The sequence below is a fragment of the Dromaius novaehollandiae genome, chromosome Z (genome assembly GCF_036370855.1).
Source record: "Dromaius novaehollandiae isolate bDroNov1 chromosome Z, bDroNov1.hap1, whole genome shotgun sequence".
Classification (NCBI taxonomy): Eukaryota; Metazoa; Chordata; class Aves; order Casuariiformes; family Dromaiidae; genus Dromaius; species Dromaius novaehollandiae.
In genome coordinates, this window is record NC_088132.1 from 74083816 (window position 1) to 74104050 (window position 20235).

The window sequence follows — 20235 nt, forward strand, 5'->3', positions numbered from 1 at the left end:
GGAAAGGCATCGAACACCATCGAATACCCCAGCCCAGGGAAGCTGGGGAGGGAAACTGAGGCACAGCCCTTGCCCACGGGTTGCAGCACTCAGGGGACGAGCCGGGGCAGACCCCACCATCCTGTCCATGCTCCCAAGCCTGAACCACCAGCGCAGGCTGCTGCCGTGCTGGGTCTTGGTGAGCCCTGCCTTTCCTCGAGACGCCCTTGATGAAAGTTTAATTCAAAGCATCCGAGCTAACGTCATTCTTTCGGCATGAAATTATTAATCAGACAAGGAAAGTGCATTAATTGGCACTACGTCTCCTCTTCTGTATGTCCCAGCGCTGCCTCCTGCCTGCGGGACACAGAGCCAGGGCTCCATCCTTCCACCTCCTGCGGAGGTGCTGGGGGCAGCCAGAGCCCGGGGAGGTGGGGGAGACCTGCTCCTCGAAAGCTGAGAATAGGGACATGTCTTGGGGCCCCCCAGCCAGCCCCCTGACACAGCACCATGGGGGCTTTCCAGGGGCTGGGGCCACCCAAGCAACCATCCTGGACCTTCTCAGGCTGCTCTGGAGGCCACTGTTGAGTCTTCACCACCCACCTGGGAGGTGATGCTGTGGGCTCAAGCCGCTCAGGGTGCCGTCGCTGTCCCCATGTCCTCCCCATCACAGCCAGGATTGTGCCCAGGAGCGGGCAGCCAAATCCACCCATCCTCCAGGCTGGAGGTGAAATAACTCCCCGGGGCTGTCAGTGGTCATGAAATGGTCATTTAATGAAGACGATCTCTCCTGGTGTGCGTGCGTGCGTGTGTGTGTGTGTGTGTGTGTGTGTGCGCGCATGTGTCTATGTGTGGATTTTTTTTGTTAATTTTTTTGGTTTTTTTAATATATATACATCTATAAAAAATTCAAATACAGCATGTCAACAGTTGGAATACTAGGACGTACGGTATTAAATACTGCGCTTGGGTCCGGGCAGGGATGAGGAGCTGTCTTTACAAAACAGGGCCTGGGGGAGGACGAGGAGGAGAGCGGAGCAGGGGCTGGGGGCGGCGGGACTCCAGCTTGACTGGGAACAGTAGAACTATTCTGGTTTTGTTCAAGAGTAAGACAAAGATGTCAATGGAGGCGATTCCCTGTATCCAACGTGGTTGGGGGTGGTGGTGGGATGAGGATGGGGCTGGTGAAGGCTCCTCCGGGATGTTTTTGGGGCGGTCGGAGGGATGTCGGAGGATGTCGGAGGGCAAGGCTCTGGGATGCTCGGACAGCTGTGGCGAGGAGCTGGCAGGTTGGGGACAGGACCTGGCTTTTTATAAGCGTTTAAACTCCTTTTCCTCTGTTAAAATGGTGCCAGCCCCCTACTCCCCACTGCGCTTGTGAAAGCCACCAGTTATTTCCTGCATCGGGTGCACGGTGGGGGGATCAAGCCCCCCACCCCACCCTGCACCCCTCCGGCTTTTCCATGCGCTCCAGAGCTCGGGGGAGAGAGTTCAGTCCTTGGGTGACTCCCCCACCTCATTTTCCCGTCCCCTTCTCCAGACGCGCCGTTGTCACTGGCAGCGGGGTGCCGGGGGGGGGGGGGCGCAGTGCCGCAGGCATGTCCTTGGTGCAGCGGGTTACTGCACACGTGCCGGCTCCCCGGCTTGAGGCTGGTCCTCGGCGGCAACACAGCACCCGGGCTCGCTTCTCGCTCGCTGGGACAGGGGCGGAGGGGGCCCAAGGATGCTCGTCCGCAGTGGGCACCGAGGAGGCAAGGGGGCCAGTGCGCTGCCTCGCGCTCAGTCCGGAGAGGTTTGCAGGCTCCCCCGTGGCTGGGAAGTGGGGAGGGGAGGGCAGCTCCCCGTGGTGCGGTGGCAGCTCCGTCCTCCTCCGGGGTGGTGGCGAGAAGCATGATACGTCCTCAACATGTGCAAAATTGAAGAGATAAAGAGACTCCAACTGGGGCGGGGGCAGCGGGGCGCAGGGTGGCGGTGGTGGTGGTGGTGGTGGCGGTGGCGGGCGGTGGGATGTTGTCTCTGCTGGGCGGCGATGGACAGGGATCTGCAAGTGGGGAGAAGATGGGTCACCAGGTTTGATCTGCACTCGGCCATGTCCCTTTGGATGGGAAACTCATCCCTCTCCAGGACCAATGTGCCCATCACCTCCACTGCCTCCTCCTGGAGCCAGACCCTGCCGTCCATCCCCATGGGCCACCTGGCACCAGTATGTGCTCACCAGCCAGGGGAGCAGTGGCAGGTCATCTACCCCCAAAGTGACACCGGTGGGTGCTGCCAGGATGGATCCCCCCAGCTGGCATGGGCATTTTGGGGCTCTCCAGGCTGTCAGCTCCATCGTCTGCCGTTTTGTGTGCTGGGGCATGCACATACCTGCATGCACGCACATTGTGTGTGTGATGTGTGTATGTGCACACACGTGTGTGCACGTGCATGTGTGCACATATTCCATTTTCATTTTTGAAGTGCATCTTTGAATTTTCTCATTTCAGATGATTTCACTTCTGTCACTATGAAAAGGCCTTCGCTTTGTCAGTGATTTCTTTTCTCAGACGATCAGTATCAGGGGAGGGAGGAGGTTTGCAGAGAATGATGCATCTGAAACCAGCTCCCCACCAGAAAAGGCTTCATGGGCAAGGTTTGAAAAGCCATTTTGAGACCTCGCCGGAATGCCTGATTTGCCAAATTTGGAACAAAGAACTGCAAGCAAACCCAAAGAGCTCATTCTCAATGCCATTCACCCCAAGCTTGGTAAAAATGCCTCCTTTCCAGTCCAAGCTAGAGCCCGTGGGCTCTTCATGCCCCTTCCTTCACCCAGCACCCATGTCCCACCTCTCATGCCCCTAATTCGTGAATACTCACTAAATAAAGAGAACACCATAGGCAGCCAAGACCAGTCCAGCTGTCCAACACACTGCCACGGCCCCGCTGCCCACCACGGCCCCCTTGTCGCAGATCTTGGTGGTGGGGGGCGGCATGAAAGAGGAGGTGCTGGTGCTCGTCGTCTCTGCGGGGAGGGAGAGCGGATGGCGAAGGGGAGCGCATGGCACTGGGACACGCTGGCCGCGTGGTGGAGGGCTGAGCACGGAGGGGCGCGAGGAAACCTTGATGCATGGGGAGTGTCGCAGGGCTGAGGCTCGTGCATGGAGCGGGCAGCAAACAGGCATGTGAGGGGTCTGCACGCACAGCCCTGACAGAGCCCCATGGGGGCTCCCGCTCCCTCCCCATGTGCACATCTGGCCAGCAGCTCCTGCACACACGGCCAGGCGAGCCGAAGCGTGCGTGTTTGCACACACACGCGCGTGGCCCAGACACAGGGGGCTCGGAAACACTTCTGGTGCTTCGCAGGCTGCCGTGATCTGCCTGCTCCATGCACCAGTGTTTCCCAGCCTCCCAGCAGCCAGTGCCAGCTGCGGCAACCGGCGCAGGTCCACTCCAGTCCTTCTGGGAAACCAAGGGCTGATAACGTGCATTTGGACATAGTCCCAGCTCTTTCCTAGAAGCAGAGGCTTGTTAACTTTGTGGCTTTTATTTCTAATTGGCATCGCTCCGAGCCATTGTGCGGGGTCGGAGGTGTGGAGGGGGGCAGGCCTGGAAGAGGAAGAGCTGGAGGGGGCCAGTGCTCCAGTGAATAATAATAAATCCCGATCTTCGGCGGCACACTTAGAGCATCTCTGTGAGCAGCATGCCAGAGCCAGGAGAGCTGAGTCAGCAGCCCTCAGGCCATGGTTTAGCCCGCTGCCAGGGGCACAGGGAGGTGAAGTCGTGGGGTGAAGGGAGGTGGCCCAGCCTGGGGATGGGGTGGGACGGGAGATCTTGCTGGCTGGGGACCAAGCATCCAAGAGACGTGATACTGTCAGAGTGTGCAGAGAGCCTGTGACCCGGTATGCGTCTCCCGCCCGAACCCTGCGTTTTCATCATCTGGGGAGGTTAGAAATGTGACTCGGAAGAGAGGGGAGGCAAAGGAACAGGTAGGTAGCAGGACTCTGGGGTTTCCTGCACATCCCCAGGAGGGGAGAGGGCTCTAGTCTGCTCTGATGTGGGGACTGGGGGTTGTGGGGCTTGGAAACAGGAGGAGACAGGACTCCTGGGTTCCCTCCCCGCCGGCGCAGGGCGTCTGTGCAGGTGCTCACCTGTGACCTGGGCTTCGGTGGTGAGGTGCTTGGGCTCCTCCATCCAGGGGGTGGCGTGGACCGCCACACTCCAGTCACTCCATGTGCCGATGTCGTTGTCTTTGGCTGCCACCTGGATGATGTACTCCTTGCCAGCGTAGGCGTCTGTGATGGTGTGTGATGTCCCGTCCGACAGCTCTACCTGCGGGGTGCAGCCGGGGAGGGAAGGGGCGTCAACTCGGTGCAGCGGGAGCAGCCTGGGCATGAAGTGGCAGAGGTGGGGATGGCTTCCAGGCTGGCCCCAGCATCACCAGCCTCCTGGCACGCTCTTGCAACCACGGGAGCCACCAGCTGTGTCCCCTTCCTTGCCCAGCAGTGCAATTTAGGTCCCCACCGTCGGTCCCCAGCCATGCCCAGAGGGAGGGAGCGACCTGCAGCAACCTCCCCAGTGCACAGGCCACCCCTGCAGCAATGCAGATGGAGCAAAGCGAGAGCTTTGCACTGACAAAGCGTCTCTGGGTGTCTCAGGTGTCACCCTGGCGCCGCAGAGGCAAGGGGTTTAGGGGAGAGGCACTGCCACTGCAGAGATGTCGGAAAGGAGCCGCTGGCTCGCAGCCAGAGGAAACCCCAAACACTGAGAGGCAGCAAGATGTGTAAGACGATCAGAGCATTTAGCTCAGCTAGAGGATGATAAAGAGCCCATTTTATAGCACCTAAGTACTGTAGCAGGGAGAAAATACCAGGGACTAACAAGCCCTTTATGCTAAAGGAAGAAAGCAAATCAAGAGCTGAGTGTTAGGGAGCGGGGTGGGTAAAGCTGGATGCATGCAAACAGCAGACAGGGCATTAACCCCGGCACCCACACTGGGGGAGTCTGTCCCTCCGATATCCTCCGAAATGGCTTGGATGCCTTTTGGGGAGAAGCTTTGGGCAGAGGCATGAGCGGCTGAGCCCAGGACAGGGGTGCAGGCAATGCTCTGGCCATGACCAGTCTGCGGGGCCCATTCCTGCAGCTGAGCTGGCAGAGCTGGAGCAGAGCAGCTTCCTCTAGAGGTCACCAAAAACTAGCAAATCCTGCGAGCAGGCTCCCTCTCGGACAGGGTAGGCTGGTTTGTAACCCCCATCCGCTGCACAGTAATGACTGTCCATGTGTGCACACGCTTTCCAGGCATCACTGCCAGGGCTGGGAAGACGTTTCCTCCTGCTGCATGCCTCCATCTCCGGACAGCTCCAGGCAACCCTGTATCTCTGCAGGCTGCTGTCCCATGGGCTTGGCTTGCAGCCTGCTGGACAGGCCCCTGGACAAGGACCAAGCTGTGTCCAGTTGTCTTTCCTAGAAAAATTCATTCTGTCCTGCCATCACCACTCCTTTGGCCACTGGATGTCCTGCCACCTCCAGGAGATGTGGCCCCTGCTGTGGTGGTTAACCCTAAACTTTGTCCAGCACTTCTGGGCATCTCTGATCCACTTTGAACTTGGCTCAAGGAAAGGCATTAGCAGGTTACTCATAGAAATTTTCCACACTACAAGGCCATCGGAGAGCAAACATGTAAGTGAGAGTGACTGAGGATGAGCACTCAGCAGACAATGAAAATGCCAGAGATGCAGCCAAGTTCAGCTCTGAGGTCCTCCAGACACTGAAGTGACCAGCCCTGGACCACGCTGCAGAGGCTACGCTGGATACTTGCTGTTCATCCATTCTCTGAGACTTACAATTAATATGCTGCCTGCTTCATTATCCATCTGCACTGCCTGAGCATGGTATTCTGCATTTCCTCCTTGTGTTCCAGGCTTAAGTTCTGCATTAGGATGCTTTCAGCCTTTCGCCTCTGAAGCACTTGAGGTCTTTTCACAAAGGAGAGGCTCGAAGCATATCCCTGACCGCCCTTGCTCCCCGTCCCCCCCCCCCCCCCCCCAGCCATTTCTGGGGCTCCACATGGGCTGTGCTAGATAATGATATTCCTCATACCACTGTGCCACAGATGCGGTGGAGAGGGCACATTTCATGTCTTGCAACAGCAGGCACACTAAGTCCACGGCATCCCTAGGCTGCGATGAAAACTGCTCTGAGCTGGCTGTGCCATCCCCTTCCCAACTGCTTGCTTTGCCCAACAGCAGGGTGCCAGTGATGCAGGGACTGCCAGCCCAGTGCTGGGGGGACAGAGGAGACATGGGGGCCCCCTAACCCCTTCGCTGCTCCAGACATCCCTCTTAGCAGCCCCTCTTCTCCCCACCGCACCCTGGCTGACACAAACCACCTTCTCTCCGGACACGTTGATAATAAACACGTCCGAGGGGATGAGGGATCACGGGGGTCTGACGCAGCCCATCTGCTCAGCTGGCGAAGCAGATTGCCACAAGGTTGGCCTCCGAGCCCTCTTGTGGTGCTTGTGGGGCTGAGCGCACCTCTAGGGTAACCCAAGACACCCGGGTCTGGGTGAGGTGCTGCGCTGCCAGGGACGGGCTGCAGAGCCGGGGCAGGTGCCACAACCTCCTTTCTGCCCGGCAAGCCCTAGTACCTGGCTCAGCTGGCTGGGCAGAGTGAGGGGTATTTCATGGGTAGGGGTAGGTAGACACCTGCCTGGGCAACCCATGGGGAGCTCGTGGTGTCTCCCGCAGCCACTGGGAAGAAGACTCAGTCCCAGGAGCCCACTGCCCTGGGGACACCAACAGCTGAGTTTTATTAAGAGATAGGTTCAACAACAGGAGCAAGATGGAGCTGGAAACCTCTGTCTGGCCCTAGATCACACCCCAGAGGCCCATGAGCCAGGAGAGCTGCACTATCAGAGCCCCTTCCCCTGGCTGGGCACAGTCCTCTGGGCTGGAAACCGGTGAGCCGGGAGAGTGAGACTGCTGCACTTTGGTGGGCTGTACAGAGGGACACTGAGTCCCTCCTGCCTCTCCTTGCAGCTGTCTGCAGCGCTAGTGCAATGAGAATGTGGGATCCTAGCGGTTTCACTGCAGGTCTTGTGCCAACCTCAGACATGCCCAAGCCCTAAAAAGCCCAGGTCTATCCCTGCCAGCTGGTGGACACCATCCCACTGTGACATGGGCACGCCAACCCCAGGGAAGAAATCACACACCGGCCACCTTCGCTACGGTCCAAGCCCTTCAGCAAAGGGCCAACTACTCCGGGGGTGTAAGGGCACCCCATGGGCAACCACCAAGAGATGCGGCCAAGCCAGTGAGCCTGTGCTGTGCTCATGGGTGGGCATGGGTGCACATTGGGTCTGCTCTCCCAAGGGAGATGCAAGCTGGCAGGCCAACTCAGGGGGTGTGGGTCACCCCACAGTGGGCCGCAGGTTCTTGAGGAGTTTGTTTGATGTCGGGGCGGGTAGCTGGAGGTGCCATGGCAGTGCCAGGTGTTTCCAGGCATTTGGGGAGGAGTGCAAGAAGAAAGGGGCCATGGCTGTGGGCAGTGTGGGGGCTGCTGAGGAGCCAGTGGGCAGGATGGGATCGCCAGCCTCCTGTGGAGGAGCTGAACAGAGCAAAAGAGCTCCCGGTGGAAGGGGAGGGAGGGGGTGGTGCAGGACCAGAGCCCTTATGGGCTGCCCTCTGCCTCACGCCATCTGGCATCTCTGCTAGCAGGGATGAAGCTGTTGCATGACACAGATGGGGAAACTGAGGCACCAAAAGGTGATGGGGCTTGCATCTGTGCCCACGCTCCTTAACCACAGACTCTCTCCCTCCATCTCCTGAAGGCCTGCTGAAGCCACGGTACCAGGAGAAGCAGAGATGAAAGCTATCACCCAAGGCAGGCCATGCCTCAAGGGGCCTGGAGACCCTGTGACACCCATTGCCCTGCACGGTGCCTCTAGGGAAAGCCCGGCAGCAACAAGGCCTCCCCACACAGGGCAGGGATGGGTGACCCCAGTAACCCTGGGGGTGTCTTTCCCCTGGCTCTCCCAGCATTTCCAGCAAGCTGAAGAGGCTGAAAACCAGCATTGGGATTGCACATGCTACTGATGATAGTCCTGAAAGCAGGGTCTGGGACCCTTCGCAGGGCTGGACAAAGCCATCCCTCCTGGAGGAAAGGGGTTTAGCCCACTTCATTTACAGGAGGGATGAACATGGAAATTCTGTGATGCTTGGGCAGAAGAGAGGAAGAGAAGAAAAGGATGGCACTTGTCCCTCCTGCAGGACACAGCTGTGCATCCTCTGACCCAGTCTTGGGTGAGATCCGTCTCACCAGCCCCGCCAAGCTCCAGCCCTCCTCTTCCCAGGACCAAAGCCCAAACTGGATCGGGGTCCCCAGAAGGGAAGGGACTCCTGGCACCCACCACTGCACTCAGCAGAGCTCAGGAGACAACTTCTGCAGCCTGTTCCTATAGGGACAAACCTCCATGACCCAGGCACCTGGGGATGTGTAGGCAGGGCAGGAGACCCACAGGGTCACGAATCACCTCTCTCATCCATCAGATGAAATAGCACCATGTGCCATACGCATCCTGGAGAGGGGAGCGCAGTCAGGGCACTGCACTGGCAGGGACAGCAGCAGCCTGGAGCTGCACGGATGCAGCTCAGGCTTGGCCAGAGGGAGCAAGAGCCAAGGAGGGCCAGGGCATCCTGCTGGGCTGAATCCTGCCGCTGCTCCTGAAAGATCAGGCCTGCAGCTCGGTGCTGTCAGGACGTGCCGAATGCCACTCTGCTCACATGCACCACGCTCCTCTCTCCAACCGCTCCTCACTCAGCACTGTCAAAACAGATCCCCATGCTGCCGGCAGGCTGTAATGAGGGTAGATGGTAATTGCAGTCATTACGCGTTCCCTCTTCTCATGCTCGCTCTCTGCACCGAGCTGGCAACATGAACTGTGCTTTGCCTGCACTGATTCTGCCCTTTCCTCCTTCCCCTCTCCCTGCCTCCATGTCCCAGATGTCACAAAGCGTCACACTTCGGGGACCTGCTAGCAGCCATGTGGCATGGCGTGACCATGCCAGGCAGACTTGTGGCTGCCCGGCGTGTAGGCTGCCTCCTGCCCCTGCCATGGGCTCCAGTTGCCTCTCTCCAGCACGCTGCTTGCAGGTGCACCCATGAGTGCCGAATGACCGGGAATGCCTGGACAGCTTGCGGCAGCTGGTCGACACGTGGCCACTTGGTGGCATCCACTAATTTCCTGTATGGACCTGCCATGCTGCACGGTGAGGCAAGGCGATCACAACTGATTAATTCCTAATGACAATTAATGAAACCTTGCTATATGAGCTGCCAGCCCCCAGTGAGCACGTTCCTCCCAGGCTGGTCCACGCTGGGCTGGAGGTGCCCTTGGAAGCAGAGAACAAGCACAGGGCTCAGAAAGACTGTTATCCAGCTGGCATGTGGGTCTCTCTAGGTCTGTTGGCACCCTCCAAGCTCTCCCAGGTGCTCCTTGAGACCTGAAGCAAGCAGGTTGGGCAAGACCTGGGGGCAAGTCAGGACCACTGAGCTCCCATTGGCCTGGATGATGCTCTGGAGCATCTTCTCCAGCCCAAAGAGCCATCCAGGCTGAGTATTTCCACTTGGGAGTTCTTCCGGCCTCTCCCCAGATGCAGCCAGTTTGCAGCCGAGTGTTTGCAGATGGGACATCACAGGCACAGCGGGGTTGAGCAGACCTCGGCACATGTCATGCCTTGCTGGAAGGGTGTCCCCCAGGCTCTGGGAAGGACGCTGCCCTTGGCCCTGGGGGGATGTCCCTGTTGGATCTGGGAGGATGCTGCCCTGAGCTCCCCAGAAAAAAAAGAGGGGAACAGTCTGGAGCATCCATCTCTCCCCACACATCCACTGGCCAGCAAAGCCACCTGCCCTGATCCCCTCACTGCACTTAGCATTGAAGAGTTGAGCTGAGCCCCCCAATTCCCCAAATTCAGCCCCAGCTGATGCTTAGACAACACAGGAGCTGCTGCTAACCTTGCGAGCACTGGCTGGGACTAGAAAGGGCTTCACTTCAGCTCAAGGTTTGCAAGCAGCATTTCTGAGCTGGGCAACTGTGGGACATGTCTGGTGGGGGCCAGCTTTGCCATGGTGGGCGCGAAAGTCCCTCCACCAGCACCCGCGGTTCAGCATAGCAGTGCAGGAGCAGCAGGTGGGGAAGCACATGGGGAGCGGGTCCAAGCGGACACAGCCAAGGAGAGCCTGGCGGCAGGGGACAGGGCAGGTCATGGGGGGATGGATGGACACACAGCTTCAAAGGGAGAGGGAGAAATTCCTTAATCCACGTCCCTGCCTCCCAGAGACAAAAGTCGGAGGAAAGCTGTGCATGGTAATTTTTTTGGATGGGGGGGCTGCCTTTCGCAGCCTGCCTTTGTGCACCTGCCAAAAGTCACTCCGGCTGGCTGTGAAGCACTGCCCAGATTAATGAGGGATCAGTAGCCAGTGCAATGCAGAGCTATTAGCATTGCAAAGTGAAAAGGGGAAAAAAAAGAGAAATGAAAAAAAGAAAAGCCCTTGAACACACTAATTCAGCTGACAGCTTGCCTAAGACAGCGTGGGCCAGGATCTCAGTCCCTGCTGTGGCCACACAGCCCCCATCAGCCCTTTTGGAAACACCCATGACCCCGTGCTGGCCTGCCGAGGGACAGACAGCAGCTGCCGGGGGACGGACACCCCCCGCCTGGGCAGCGGCAGCCTCTCCCCGTCCCTGCACCAGCCTCACCGCTGGCAAAGCCCTGAGGTGGTGGGAGAGCAGCAGAGCCCTTCCCTTACGCACGGCCGCAGCAGGCGCTGGCGGGGGGACCGGGGCGAGCCAGGAGCTCAGCCGTCCGCTGCGGCCCCCAGCACGCTCCCGCCCAGCATCACAGGAGTTAACGAAGCAATTACCCTCCCGGCTGCCCCGGCCCACCCTGCCAGGGTGTGCCGGCAGGCAGTAAAAAAGGTCACAGCGCTCTGTTCCCACCCGGGGCTGCGCTCCTGGTACGGCTCGGCCAGGTAGCAATTACTCGCAAACAGGGTGCCGCACAGCCAGGCCTGAAGCCCAGATGGCCTTTGAAGCGGGGGGGGGGGGAAACCCAAACCCCTTCATCCCCCGGCAGCTGTGCCGGACGCTGGCGTGTGTTTGAAGGAGGCGGAGGGGGAGCAGGAGGGATCGGATGCCTCTCCCTCTGCATCCCACATGAAAATGTGTTTGCCGGCTCCCCTGCCGTTGTGGCTCTGCTTTCCATTCCTCGACACCTCCTGCTCCTCATCCCGGCTCCCAGCATGGAGCAAGGCGGGGGGGCGTTGCTGCTGGAAAACCAGCCGTGCAATCTGCCTGCTGCGCTGGGGGGCCACAGGTTACCCCTTCAGCTTTCCCTTCGTTCCTGCCATCACCGCTTCCCATAAAAGGCCTGCTGCACGCTGCGGTCCCGCGCGCAGGCTGCGAAGCACGTGGCCTCCAGCCACCCCAGCAGCAGCGCCAGTGATCTGGGGCCACTGTCGCCAAAAGCGAGTGGGGGAAACGTGGAGGGAAAGCCCACGTGCTTGTCTCACGGAGGGACGTGGAAGAGCACCCGCCGCACATCCCGCTCCCAGCGGTCGCTGCGCGGCCCCGCTCCCCCTTCGCCGGATGCTCCCCACAGGCAGTGGGATGGTTCCCGTGTGTCCTGGATCATGACTGCAGGCTGAGCATCTGCCAGAGAAAATGGGAACCAGGAGCGGGACGGGGCTCCCGGAGGTGGCTGCACTCATGCAGCCTGGTTTGAGGTGCTTCCAGCCTCCGCGATCCCGGGGGACCGGCGGGCAGCGGGCTTCGACCTGCCCCAGGGAAGTAGCCCAGCGAGGGCGGAGTCATGATCCCTGCTGTCTGCCCTCGAAGGCTGCTGCACTCTGCTGCTGCTGCTGCTCAGCCACAGCTATCGGCCTAGGAGAAAAAGTTGTGTCAGGGCTCTTGGGCAGCCTGGGTTATATCACACTCGATGAGGTCGAACGGCTCCCTTTTGGCTTAAAATAAAGAGCATCTCTGAAAGTGGAGCTGTAATCTCGCTAATGATCAGACTCCTGCTCTGGAGGTGCATTGCCCTCCTGCCGAGCGGCAGCTCCCACTGCCATGGGGAGGCTGGGAGCCAGGGCGCTCGGGGCCGATGCATTTGCCGTGCAGCAGCCCCCTCCACGGCTGCTTCTGCCAGGGCTGGTTCAGCACTAGGAAGGCTGCGGAAAGCAAGCCACGCCGCTGCCTCTCTGGAGCTTTTCTCAGGCGGGAACTAGAGCACGTGGGGAAGGCGCTGCCTGGCAAACGAACGGGAAGGCAGCGGCACCGCGCTTCCCAGGGTGTGGGTGACGGTGTGCGGAGCAGATGGATGCACCGAGTGCGTGGGCTCCAGCGGGAGCGGGCGCGCACGTGCCTGACATTTTCGGCATGAGAGCAGGGGGAAGCTCATCTTGCATGCATAATCACGTGTGCGTGCCGCTGGGCGAGTGCGCAAGTGTGTGCATGCATGCGCGTGCGTGCCTGTGCACTCTGCTGTTCAGCATCGTTTCCACCATCAGAGCTGCCTTTGGAGGCCTGATCCTGCCAGGTGCTGGGTACTTCATGGTGGCTACCAGTTTCTGCGGGAGCTGAGAGTGCCCCAGCACTGCCTGCTGCTAATCGAGGAGAGCTGGGGGACAGAAAAGGTGATTTCTGAGCGTTTCCCACCTCCGTCCTCCTCCGAGGCTCTGCTCTAGCTGTGAGTGACATTATCACAACCTCAACATTTTGCTCCCTCCTATTAATTCTTTTTTTTTTCTTTTTAATCACTGACTTTGCAGCTGGGAGGGGAAGGGAGAGAAGCACTGCAATAAAAGCTACCAGGCGTGAAGCTGTAACCGAGCTCGGTCAGGGTGACCTCCCCGCAAAGGTTGCCTTGCACGGAGCAGAAGCGCAGGCAGAGTGGCAGAAACCCGGGCTACACCAACGGGTGCTAAGCAGCACGCGTGCTGCAAAGTGACACTGTTGCCACATCGACGGAGACAGAGCTGCGGTGGGCTGTTGCACCAATTGCCTTCCCTGGCTCCATCCCTCCTGCCACCCTGGCACTGATGGAGGTGAGCAGGATATGCCTTAGCACACCCTTTTCGGCTATTTCAGCCTGGTCCAAAATAGGAGCTTTCAGAGACAGCCTGTGAGAGTCACCTCTTTGCCTCAGAGACGACATGGTGGGTGAATCCCTACAGCCACCCTGGCCATTGCCCCAGCTGTGGTCTCCGGCAATAGGACACGAGTCACCGTGGCCAGTCCAGAGCATCGTGTCCTCTTCTCACTTGGGAACCAACGAACAAAACTACTAAATCTTTGGCAAATCAGTCGTGTCTCAAAACGCACTTCGTGCTCAGCAGTGAGGCCAGCACGGCGGCTGACAGCCCTTTGCAAGGAGGATGTGCTCTGAACACATGCATGGCGTGTGGGGCTCCGGGGCCCAAGATCCTAGAGTCACGGGATTACGTGAGCTGCTTGCTTTTGCTGAAGAAGGATGCTTCCAGCCTTTGAAAATGCTTGAGGATGGGGCTCTAATGCTTCCAAAACAGAAGAGGAATGAGAGGATGGGGCTCTAATGCTTCCAAAACAGAAGAGGAATGAGAGAACCCAACCGCAGTATTAGCTTTAAATATCTCATGACCTTTTACTGCAAATCTCAAGATCTGAGGTGCAGCCTGCCTCACGGTTCGTTAACATTTCATGTTGTCAGCATGGCCGATGGGTTCAATTAGGCTTTGTGATGGCATCTGCAAATTGCTGGCAATCCACCGGAGGAAATCCTCTCCAGGCCTGGCCTCCAGCTCAGGCGCTGCTCGAGAAATACCTTCCCAGACTTGTCACGTTCCCAGGCCTTGCACTGAGCTTGCTAGGACTCAGCCCGAGCCTCCCGCCTACACGCCCGGTTGATGTGGCAGGGGCTGGGAGTGGGATGTATACTCTGTGTGGCCTTGGGGCCGGGGTCCTGATCCAGCGAACACTGAGGTGCATGAGCAGACCTGGTGTACAGCCAGTCCGGGGCTCTCTGAAGACACCGTGGATGGTGTTTGGCTTTGCCTGCCATTGCTGCCCTCTGCCAGGGCATGAGCATCCCTACCGAGGGCTCCTGCTCCTCTGCTGTGAGCACCGGGGCGTTACTGCAATTACACCAGCTCGATGCGCTGGGAGAGCCTCTTCCAGCACATCCAACTCAAGCACCTGATGTGCCCAGACCAGTGTGCGCCAGCTTGCAGGGAAGCACCTGCAACGCAGAGGGACGGAGGTGCGCCCCGTTGCCTGCACGCCCCACTGTGCACGCAGGGGACCTGCCTGCTCTCTGCAGATGCCTGTGCTCGCCTTGCTGTGTGCACATGAACGTGCTTGCAGGGATATAATATGTGTGAGCCCAGAGATTGCTGCTGTTGTGAGTTAACTGAAGGAGCCTGTAAAACCAGAAACAGGCTATTAGCAATCCATTAGGAAAGGGTATCCAGTTCCAGCCTAGGTAATCCATTAGAGGAACATCTGAGAGCATTAGGAGAGCTCGCTTGGGGCCAGGATGGGGCTATAAAACAGAAGAGGAAACCATGCTAATCTGGCTTGAATTACAAACTTAAAAGCAGGAGAAAAATAAAGGATACCCTAAACATTTAATGTTTTATATTTAGGAGACAGAACGTGAGATTCTGCCAAAAGGAGGGAATAAAAAACCTGTTTAGGCTACAAATATCCCATCTCTTTTCTGGCAGGAAAGAAACTGCCAGCCCCTCTTCCAGAAAGGGAGGACCGTGACTCTGAAGTTTCTTGGCTCTCTGAAGTGAGCTCACTATTGAGCAGGGCAGAGGGGCGAGTCGGCGACCGCCCGTTGTGACACAAAGTCCATCTTTGACGTGTTTGCAGCCCAAACGGCCGAGAAATGTCCATGCCCAGGTGGGATGCGGCTGCTGCGAGGTGGCCCGGCTCCCACACAAGGAGCAACCCACGCACGCACGCTCGAGCCAGCGCTCACTGTCTTGACACAGTAATAATTCCCAGAGCAACAGAATAATAATTCCCAGAGCAAACGACAACAGCAGAGTTGCTAAGTGGCCTGAGCGGAAATGCACCGCTGAGCAGGGGAAAAGGAGCGCAAGTGGCATGCTGCAGCGCTGCCGGCCAGCTCAGATGCAGCTTTGCCAACTTTGCCTGTGGTCGCCGTGCCTGGCTTAGAGCAGCTCCCAGCTCCGCAGTCCGGACCGGGGGTCTGGTGTTGGCATCTGTGGGGCACCGGTCGGATGGAGCATCCGGAGAAATCAGCCCTCTTCTCCCTGCGCTTTAGCCGTGCAACGCCAGGCACAGCGAGACGAGCGGCGCGGGGGCGGGGGGAAGTGCCGTCTCGGGCGCGACAGGAGGTTTCTCCCCGCACAGGAGTGCTTTTGGCCAGGCATCACCTGGCGCTCTGCCGCTCGCCTGGCTCTCTCTGGGGGGGAGCTGCGTGTGCGCATTTATGGATAGCTGACACAGCAGCAGCCTCGAGAAGATCCACTGCTCCCACTGTGGACGGCTTCATCGTCTAGTGCCAAGGCCTGGCATTATTGAAATCCTGAAAGGCAGAGCCTGGGAGTGAGCAGACGCTGATTGAATCAGGCCCTACGGTATTCGACAGCTCGACATCCATCTGATCCTATTAGAGCTCATTCAGTCCTGTCTGCCAAGGTGCGGTGCATAAATCAGGCCTTGCAAAGATAATGGGAGGTGGAGGGCAGAGAGGGGAATTGCTGCCTCTGCCAAGAAGCACCACGTGCGAGTGGGGCCGGCGTGCATGTCTGTGGCTACGGATGGTCCCCGCACTCTCAGGCTGGCTGGCTCCTGCGGGGCCGCTGGGCTCCCCGCAGGGCTGCGCTGCCACGTGCAATAAGGGCACCCATGGGTGCTGGTGCTGGATGCCGGTGGAGATTTCTCCTGTCCCCATTGGAAGAACATGCTCCGAGCTGTGTGCAACGCCCTTCCTGCACCGGGAGCTGGTGGGGCAGCAGGAGCAGAGCCTTGGGGCAGCTCACTGCCCCCCAGGAGGCCATGCACCTCCAGGAGAAGGGGGAAGCAGGCACCCACGTCCTCCGCAGGGAGACCCAACATCACCACCGTAGACAAGCTCGATGGCCTTTGGGCGGGCCGAGCCCGGGTAAACCCCGCTGAGCTGTGCCCTTCCCTCTCCTGGCTGGCTCCAAGGGAATGGGGACACCACCATTAGCAGCCCCAGTTAGCAACAGGTCTAGCAAAACAGAGGTCAGGGTGGCTTTTGCGTGCTTTCAGTGCACCAGGGCACTGGTGTCTGGGTGCAAATCCCTGCATTTGGTGGGTGCCAGGGCTGTGGCTGAGCATGCACAGGGGAGCCAGGGTTGGAGCAGTTCTGGCTGCTGCAGCTCTACCATCCTCTAGGGTTTGAGAGCTGATTGAATTAGGCTTTGCAAATAATTCATCTGATGAATAGTGGCAGTTTTCTTCAAATCATCCACAAATCAGATTTTTCATTACCCAGCCGGCGGGGGTAGACAGTCAGAAAACAAGGCTGGTACCTCGTTCATTGAATGTTTGTGCCCGCTCGCTGAGCAAATTATTTCCCAAACACACTTTGCCATCAGCTAGTGACCAGGGAAATACCTCTCACAACAGGCTAGTGATGAATAAGTGGCACCTGGGAGTGCCGTCCCCTCCCAGGACGCCGAGAGAGGAGCACTGGCCAGCTCTTAGAAGAGAACGCCGGCTCAGGGCATCTTTAAATAGGAGAAACCTAGTTCTGACTGCTCTGAAATTGCCTTTTCCAGCCAGAGTTTGCCTGCTGCAGGTGTCTCCCACACCTCCACATCTCCGGAGAGGTTCACCGAGTGTATTTATACACACCCTGCAAGCGCCCTGCAAGCCCTGAACACGGCTGTCCTCCGTCTCCACACAAGACGGCCGGTGGAGCGGGGGCAGCATCCCCCCTGAGGCCTTGCGCAGCTCGGCACGGGGAACACGAGCCCCTCCACAGCCCCTACTGACGGGGGGCTGGACAGCCCCGAGGTGCCAAGACAAGAGACAGTACTGTCGCCGGGATCAATCCGTGGTAGAGAAGTGGTGAAAACATGGGCGTTTTTCCCAATTGCTTCAAAACCTGACAGAGCTGATATTGCACCGCATACTCCCCATGAATCCATCCCCTTCTTTATGATTTACTTCCACATTTTGAACATATTTTTCCCACCCAGACGAAAAAAAAGGATCCAAAGCAAACTCAACTTCTGCTTTTTTAAACTTCAGGCGTGTTTTATGGGCCATTGTGGCTCCCGCTCTCCCATTTCTTGGGGTGGGGGGCGGGGGAGGGAGAAGAAGAGCAAGTGGGAAAAACCTCTCCCAACCCTTGTCTGATTTTCAGCGCCTTCAGCAAAATGTTGCAATCTGAAACAAGATAGACATTGCTACCTCATCAAAAAAGACAGAAAGAGAAAAAGCCCCACAGCTGGTGACATGCTAAAGAGATGTGGATGTGGAGCAAAGCCTCTCATTCCCTTCTTGAATCCTTTTTCTCCCTGAGATGGGCTGGCAGGCAGAAAACGCCCCACTCGGCTCCACAATGTAGGTGAGTCCCCAGGGACCGGTTGCTGGCCTCTATCTGTCTTTTTCTCGTGGGTGGATAAACCTCCCCATCAAACGAGCCACCACCAAGCTGGCCTAATTGGCTTCTGCCAGCCCATTGCAGCGGGACGGGGATTTTGGACAAACCGCGACAACGCAGCAGCATTGCTCGGGAGCAGCAGATCGCTTCCCTCCACATGTGGAGCGCGCGAGGGTCACAAAATAGAGCCCGTTCGTTATCTTCCTGCAGCTAACAAACGAATTCCATCCTCGGGACTGCCAAGAATTTCTCAGATGATTTTTTTTTTTTTAAAGAAACAAGAAATAAAAGTAAGAAATACGATAACATCAAGACAATCACTCTGTTACTGACTACACTCTGAGTTACGGCGCACGGTATTTTATCTCCAGTTCAAAATCTAAATGTGGCAGAGGCGCATTTAAATGCAGTGACATTTATACTTTAAATGCCTTTTACATCTCGTTGGCAGGTTTTATATAGAACATATGTATGGAAAATAGTTACAGGCCGTGTATTAAAATGCAGAGAGGGGAGAGCGTGTAGAGCCATTTGGAGGCAGAACAAGACTTAAAAGAAAGAAAAGGCAGGAGGGAGAGAAGGGAGGATGGAAACAGGCAGAGACGAAGCGACTGTCTGCCCTCGCTCGTGCCTGCACCGCCTGCCATCCAGGCAGAGGCGCATTTCTGCGCGTTGCCCGGGCAGTAAATCCCTTTTTCCCACCCGGCCACCTCTGCATGAGCCTGTGCGACTTACGTGTTGCCACTGGTCCAGGATGAGGGGCCGATACCGCAGGAAAAACTTCAGCGGGAAGGACTCAGGGTCGGGCCAGGAAGAGGGGTTTTGCCACGCCACCTCCAGCCTCCGGGGGTTGTTGGGCACTGGCTTGGCCACCACGTTCTCCGGGGGGTCCGGCTTCACTGGAAGCAAAGAGGAAGCCGTCAAGGAAACCTCGGCACGTCTCACCCTGCCTCGCACCCCTCCGCGAAGCAGCGGGGGCTGTTCGCCTGCACAGCTGAGAGAGAGATTGTCTCTCACCCTGCTCCGCTTTTGGGGCAGAGGGATATTTTCCCAGCGCTTTGCAAGTATTGCAAGTGAATATTAACTGGCTCCTAGCTATGCAAAGTGCTTTGAAGTGGCGGCTGTTTTAAAGTGCTGGTAGTGATGTAGGGATGAACGATACTGCCTGTTCCAGAGTGAGCCTTGCTCCTCATCAAAGGTTTGCAATAGCAAATCTAGAAAAAAAGACCAAGAGCTGGGTGCATCCACCCTGCTCCCTTTCTCCTGGCCAGGACAGAGCTGCAGTGTTAATCATTCATCGCGGGAGACGCCCAGGAGCGGTGGGGCGCCACAGCCCACAGCCAGCTGTGTGCTCCGCAGCCAGGTGCTTGCCACCACTGTCCCCAGAGCTGCTGTACACACGTGCCCAAGAGCTGGCAGGCGAAGGCAGCCCGGCTGTGAAGCGCATCCCTCCCGAGCAGCTGCGAGGGGGTCCCCTCCGGCTCCGCTGTTGGCTCCAGGGCTGCGGAGCAGGAACGGCTCAAACGAGGAGCTGGGCTCCGCGCTTGCCGGTCCCACACACCAGCACGGCCCAGCCCCAGCTGCAGCGGGGAGCCACGGGGGGAGAGAGCTCTCCGGCGCACTCTAATAATAGCGCTGCACGTGACGGCTCGTGTCCCGGGAGGGCTCTCAACCCCCTCCCCGACGAAGGCCACAGGAGGGAGGCAAGCCAATGGATTGAAACCGTCTCTCCTGGCGTGAAAATTGGTGCATTATGCAATGTCCCCCCCGACTCCAAGCACCTCAGCCAGCAGCTTGCGAAGGCACCGCTATCAGTCTGCACTCCCCAGCACGGAGGGGAGAGGCCAGGGCCAGGAGGAGCCTGGCTCTGCCTGGCGGAGATGCTGCCGCGCAATCAGGGCTCCCCCTCTGCGCTGTGCCAGCCCCCGGGGGCTTGGCTGCTGCTGGCGAGAGGTGATGCCCCTGTGGGGGCTTTGCCTTCCCTGGAAGATGAAGCCGCTCGTGGCAGTGAGTGAGCTGAGAGTGAGATGCAACCTGATCGCCAGGGACTCCCTTGCCAGCCTGCTCCCCTGCAGCGCTGCCATAAGCACGAAGGGCATTTCTCTCTCTGCTTGAAGCAGGCTGGGAGCTGTGCCGGTCCAGGCATCAGCACGGGGCCAGGCTCGCTGTGAGGGCAGATGTGTGCAAGTCCTTCACTGCCACCTCTGCTCCACAGCAACCCTCCCCAGCAGCACAGCCTCCCCACATCGCCACTGCTTGCTCCTCTACAGAGAAATCAATCTGTGGTGCTTTCAAACCTGCTTTCTTGGCCGAGGATGAGGCAGAGGGACATAGCTAGGAGCAAGTGAAGGCCCCACCACCCCAGTGGGATCCAGTGTTTCTTCTGTTCCTCCTGAGACACAGCCCCCTTCCCACCTCCTCCATCCTTTCGCCTCCCTCTGGATCACTTTGTTTGCTCCCCAGTCTCCAGCCCTCCTGCCCCACATGGTCCAGCCTCCCTAGACCTCATCTTCCCTGACTTCATGCATCCCTGGGGCACCTCTGCAAGCCTGCACTGTCCCTGCCTCCCAGCTCCTTCCCTGCCTGCCACGGGTGCAGAGAGGGCTGTACCAATGCAACAGGGTTGACAGCACCT

At 58.3% G+C, this 20235-nt stretch overlaps 1 protein-coding gene across 2 annotated transcripts in view; it reads right to left on the minus strand.

The window, feature by feature from the left end:
- Positions 1-1955: 1955 nt before the first annotated feature.
- Positions 1956-20235, minus strand: part of LOC135324848 (ciliary neurotrophic factor receptor subunit alpha) — a 347194-nt gene continuing 328914 nt past the window's right edge. For both annotated transcript variants that reach the window (XM_064501838.1, XM_064501837.1), the window contains 4 exons: positions 18336-18499; positions 4107-4287; positions 2836-2980; positions 1956-2020 (listed from right to left, as the gene is read on the minus strand). In XM_064501838.1, the coding sequence (XP_064357908.1) occupies position 2020; positions 2836-2980; positions 4107-4287; positions 18336-18499 (491 nt within the window). In that variant the 3' untranslated portion in view covers positions 1956-2019. The remainder of the gene's footprint in view (positions 2021-2835; positions 2981-4106; positions 4288-18335; positions 18500-20235) is intronic.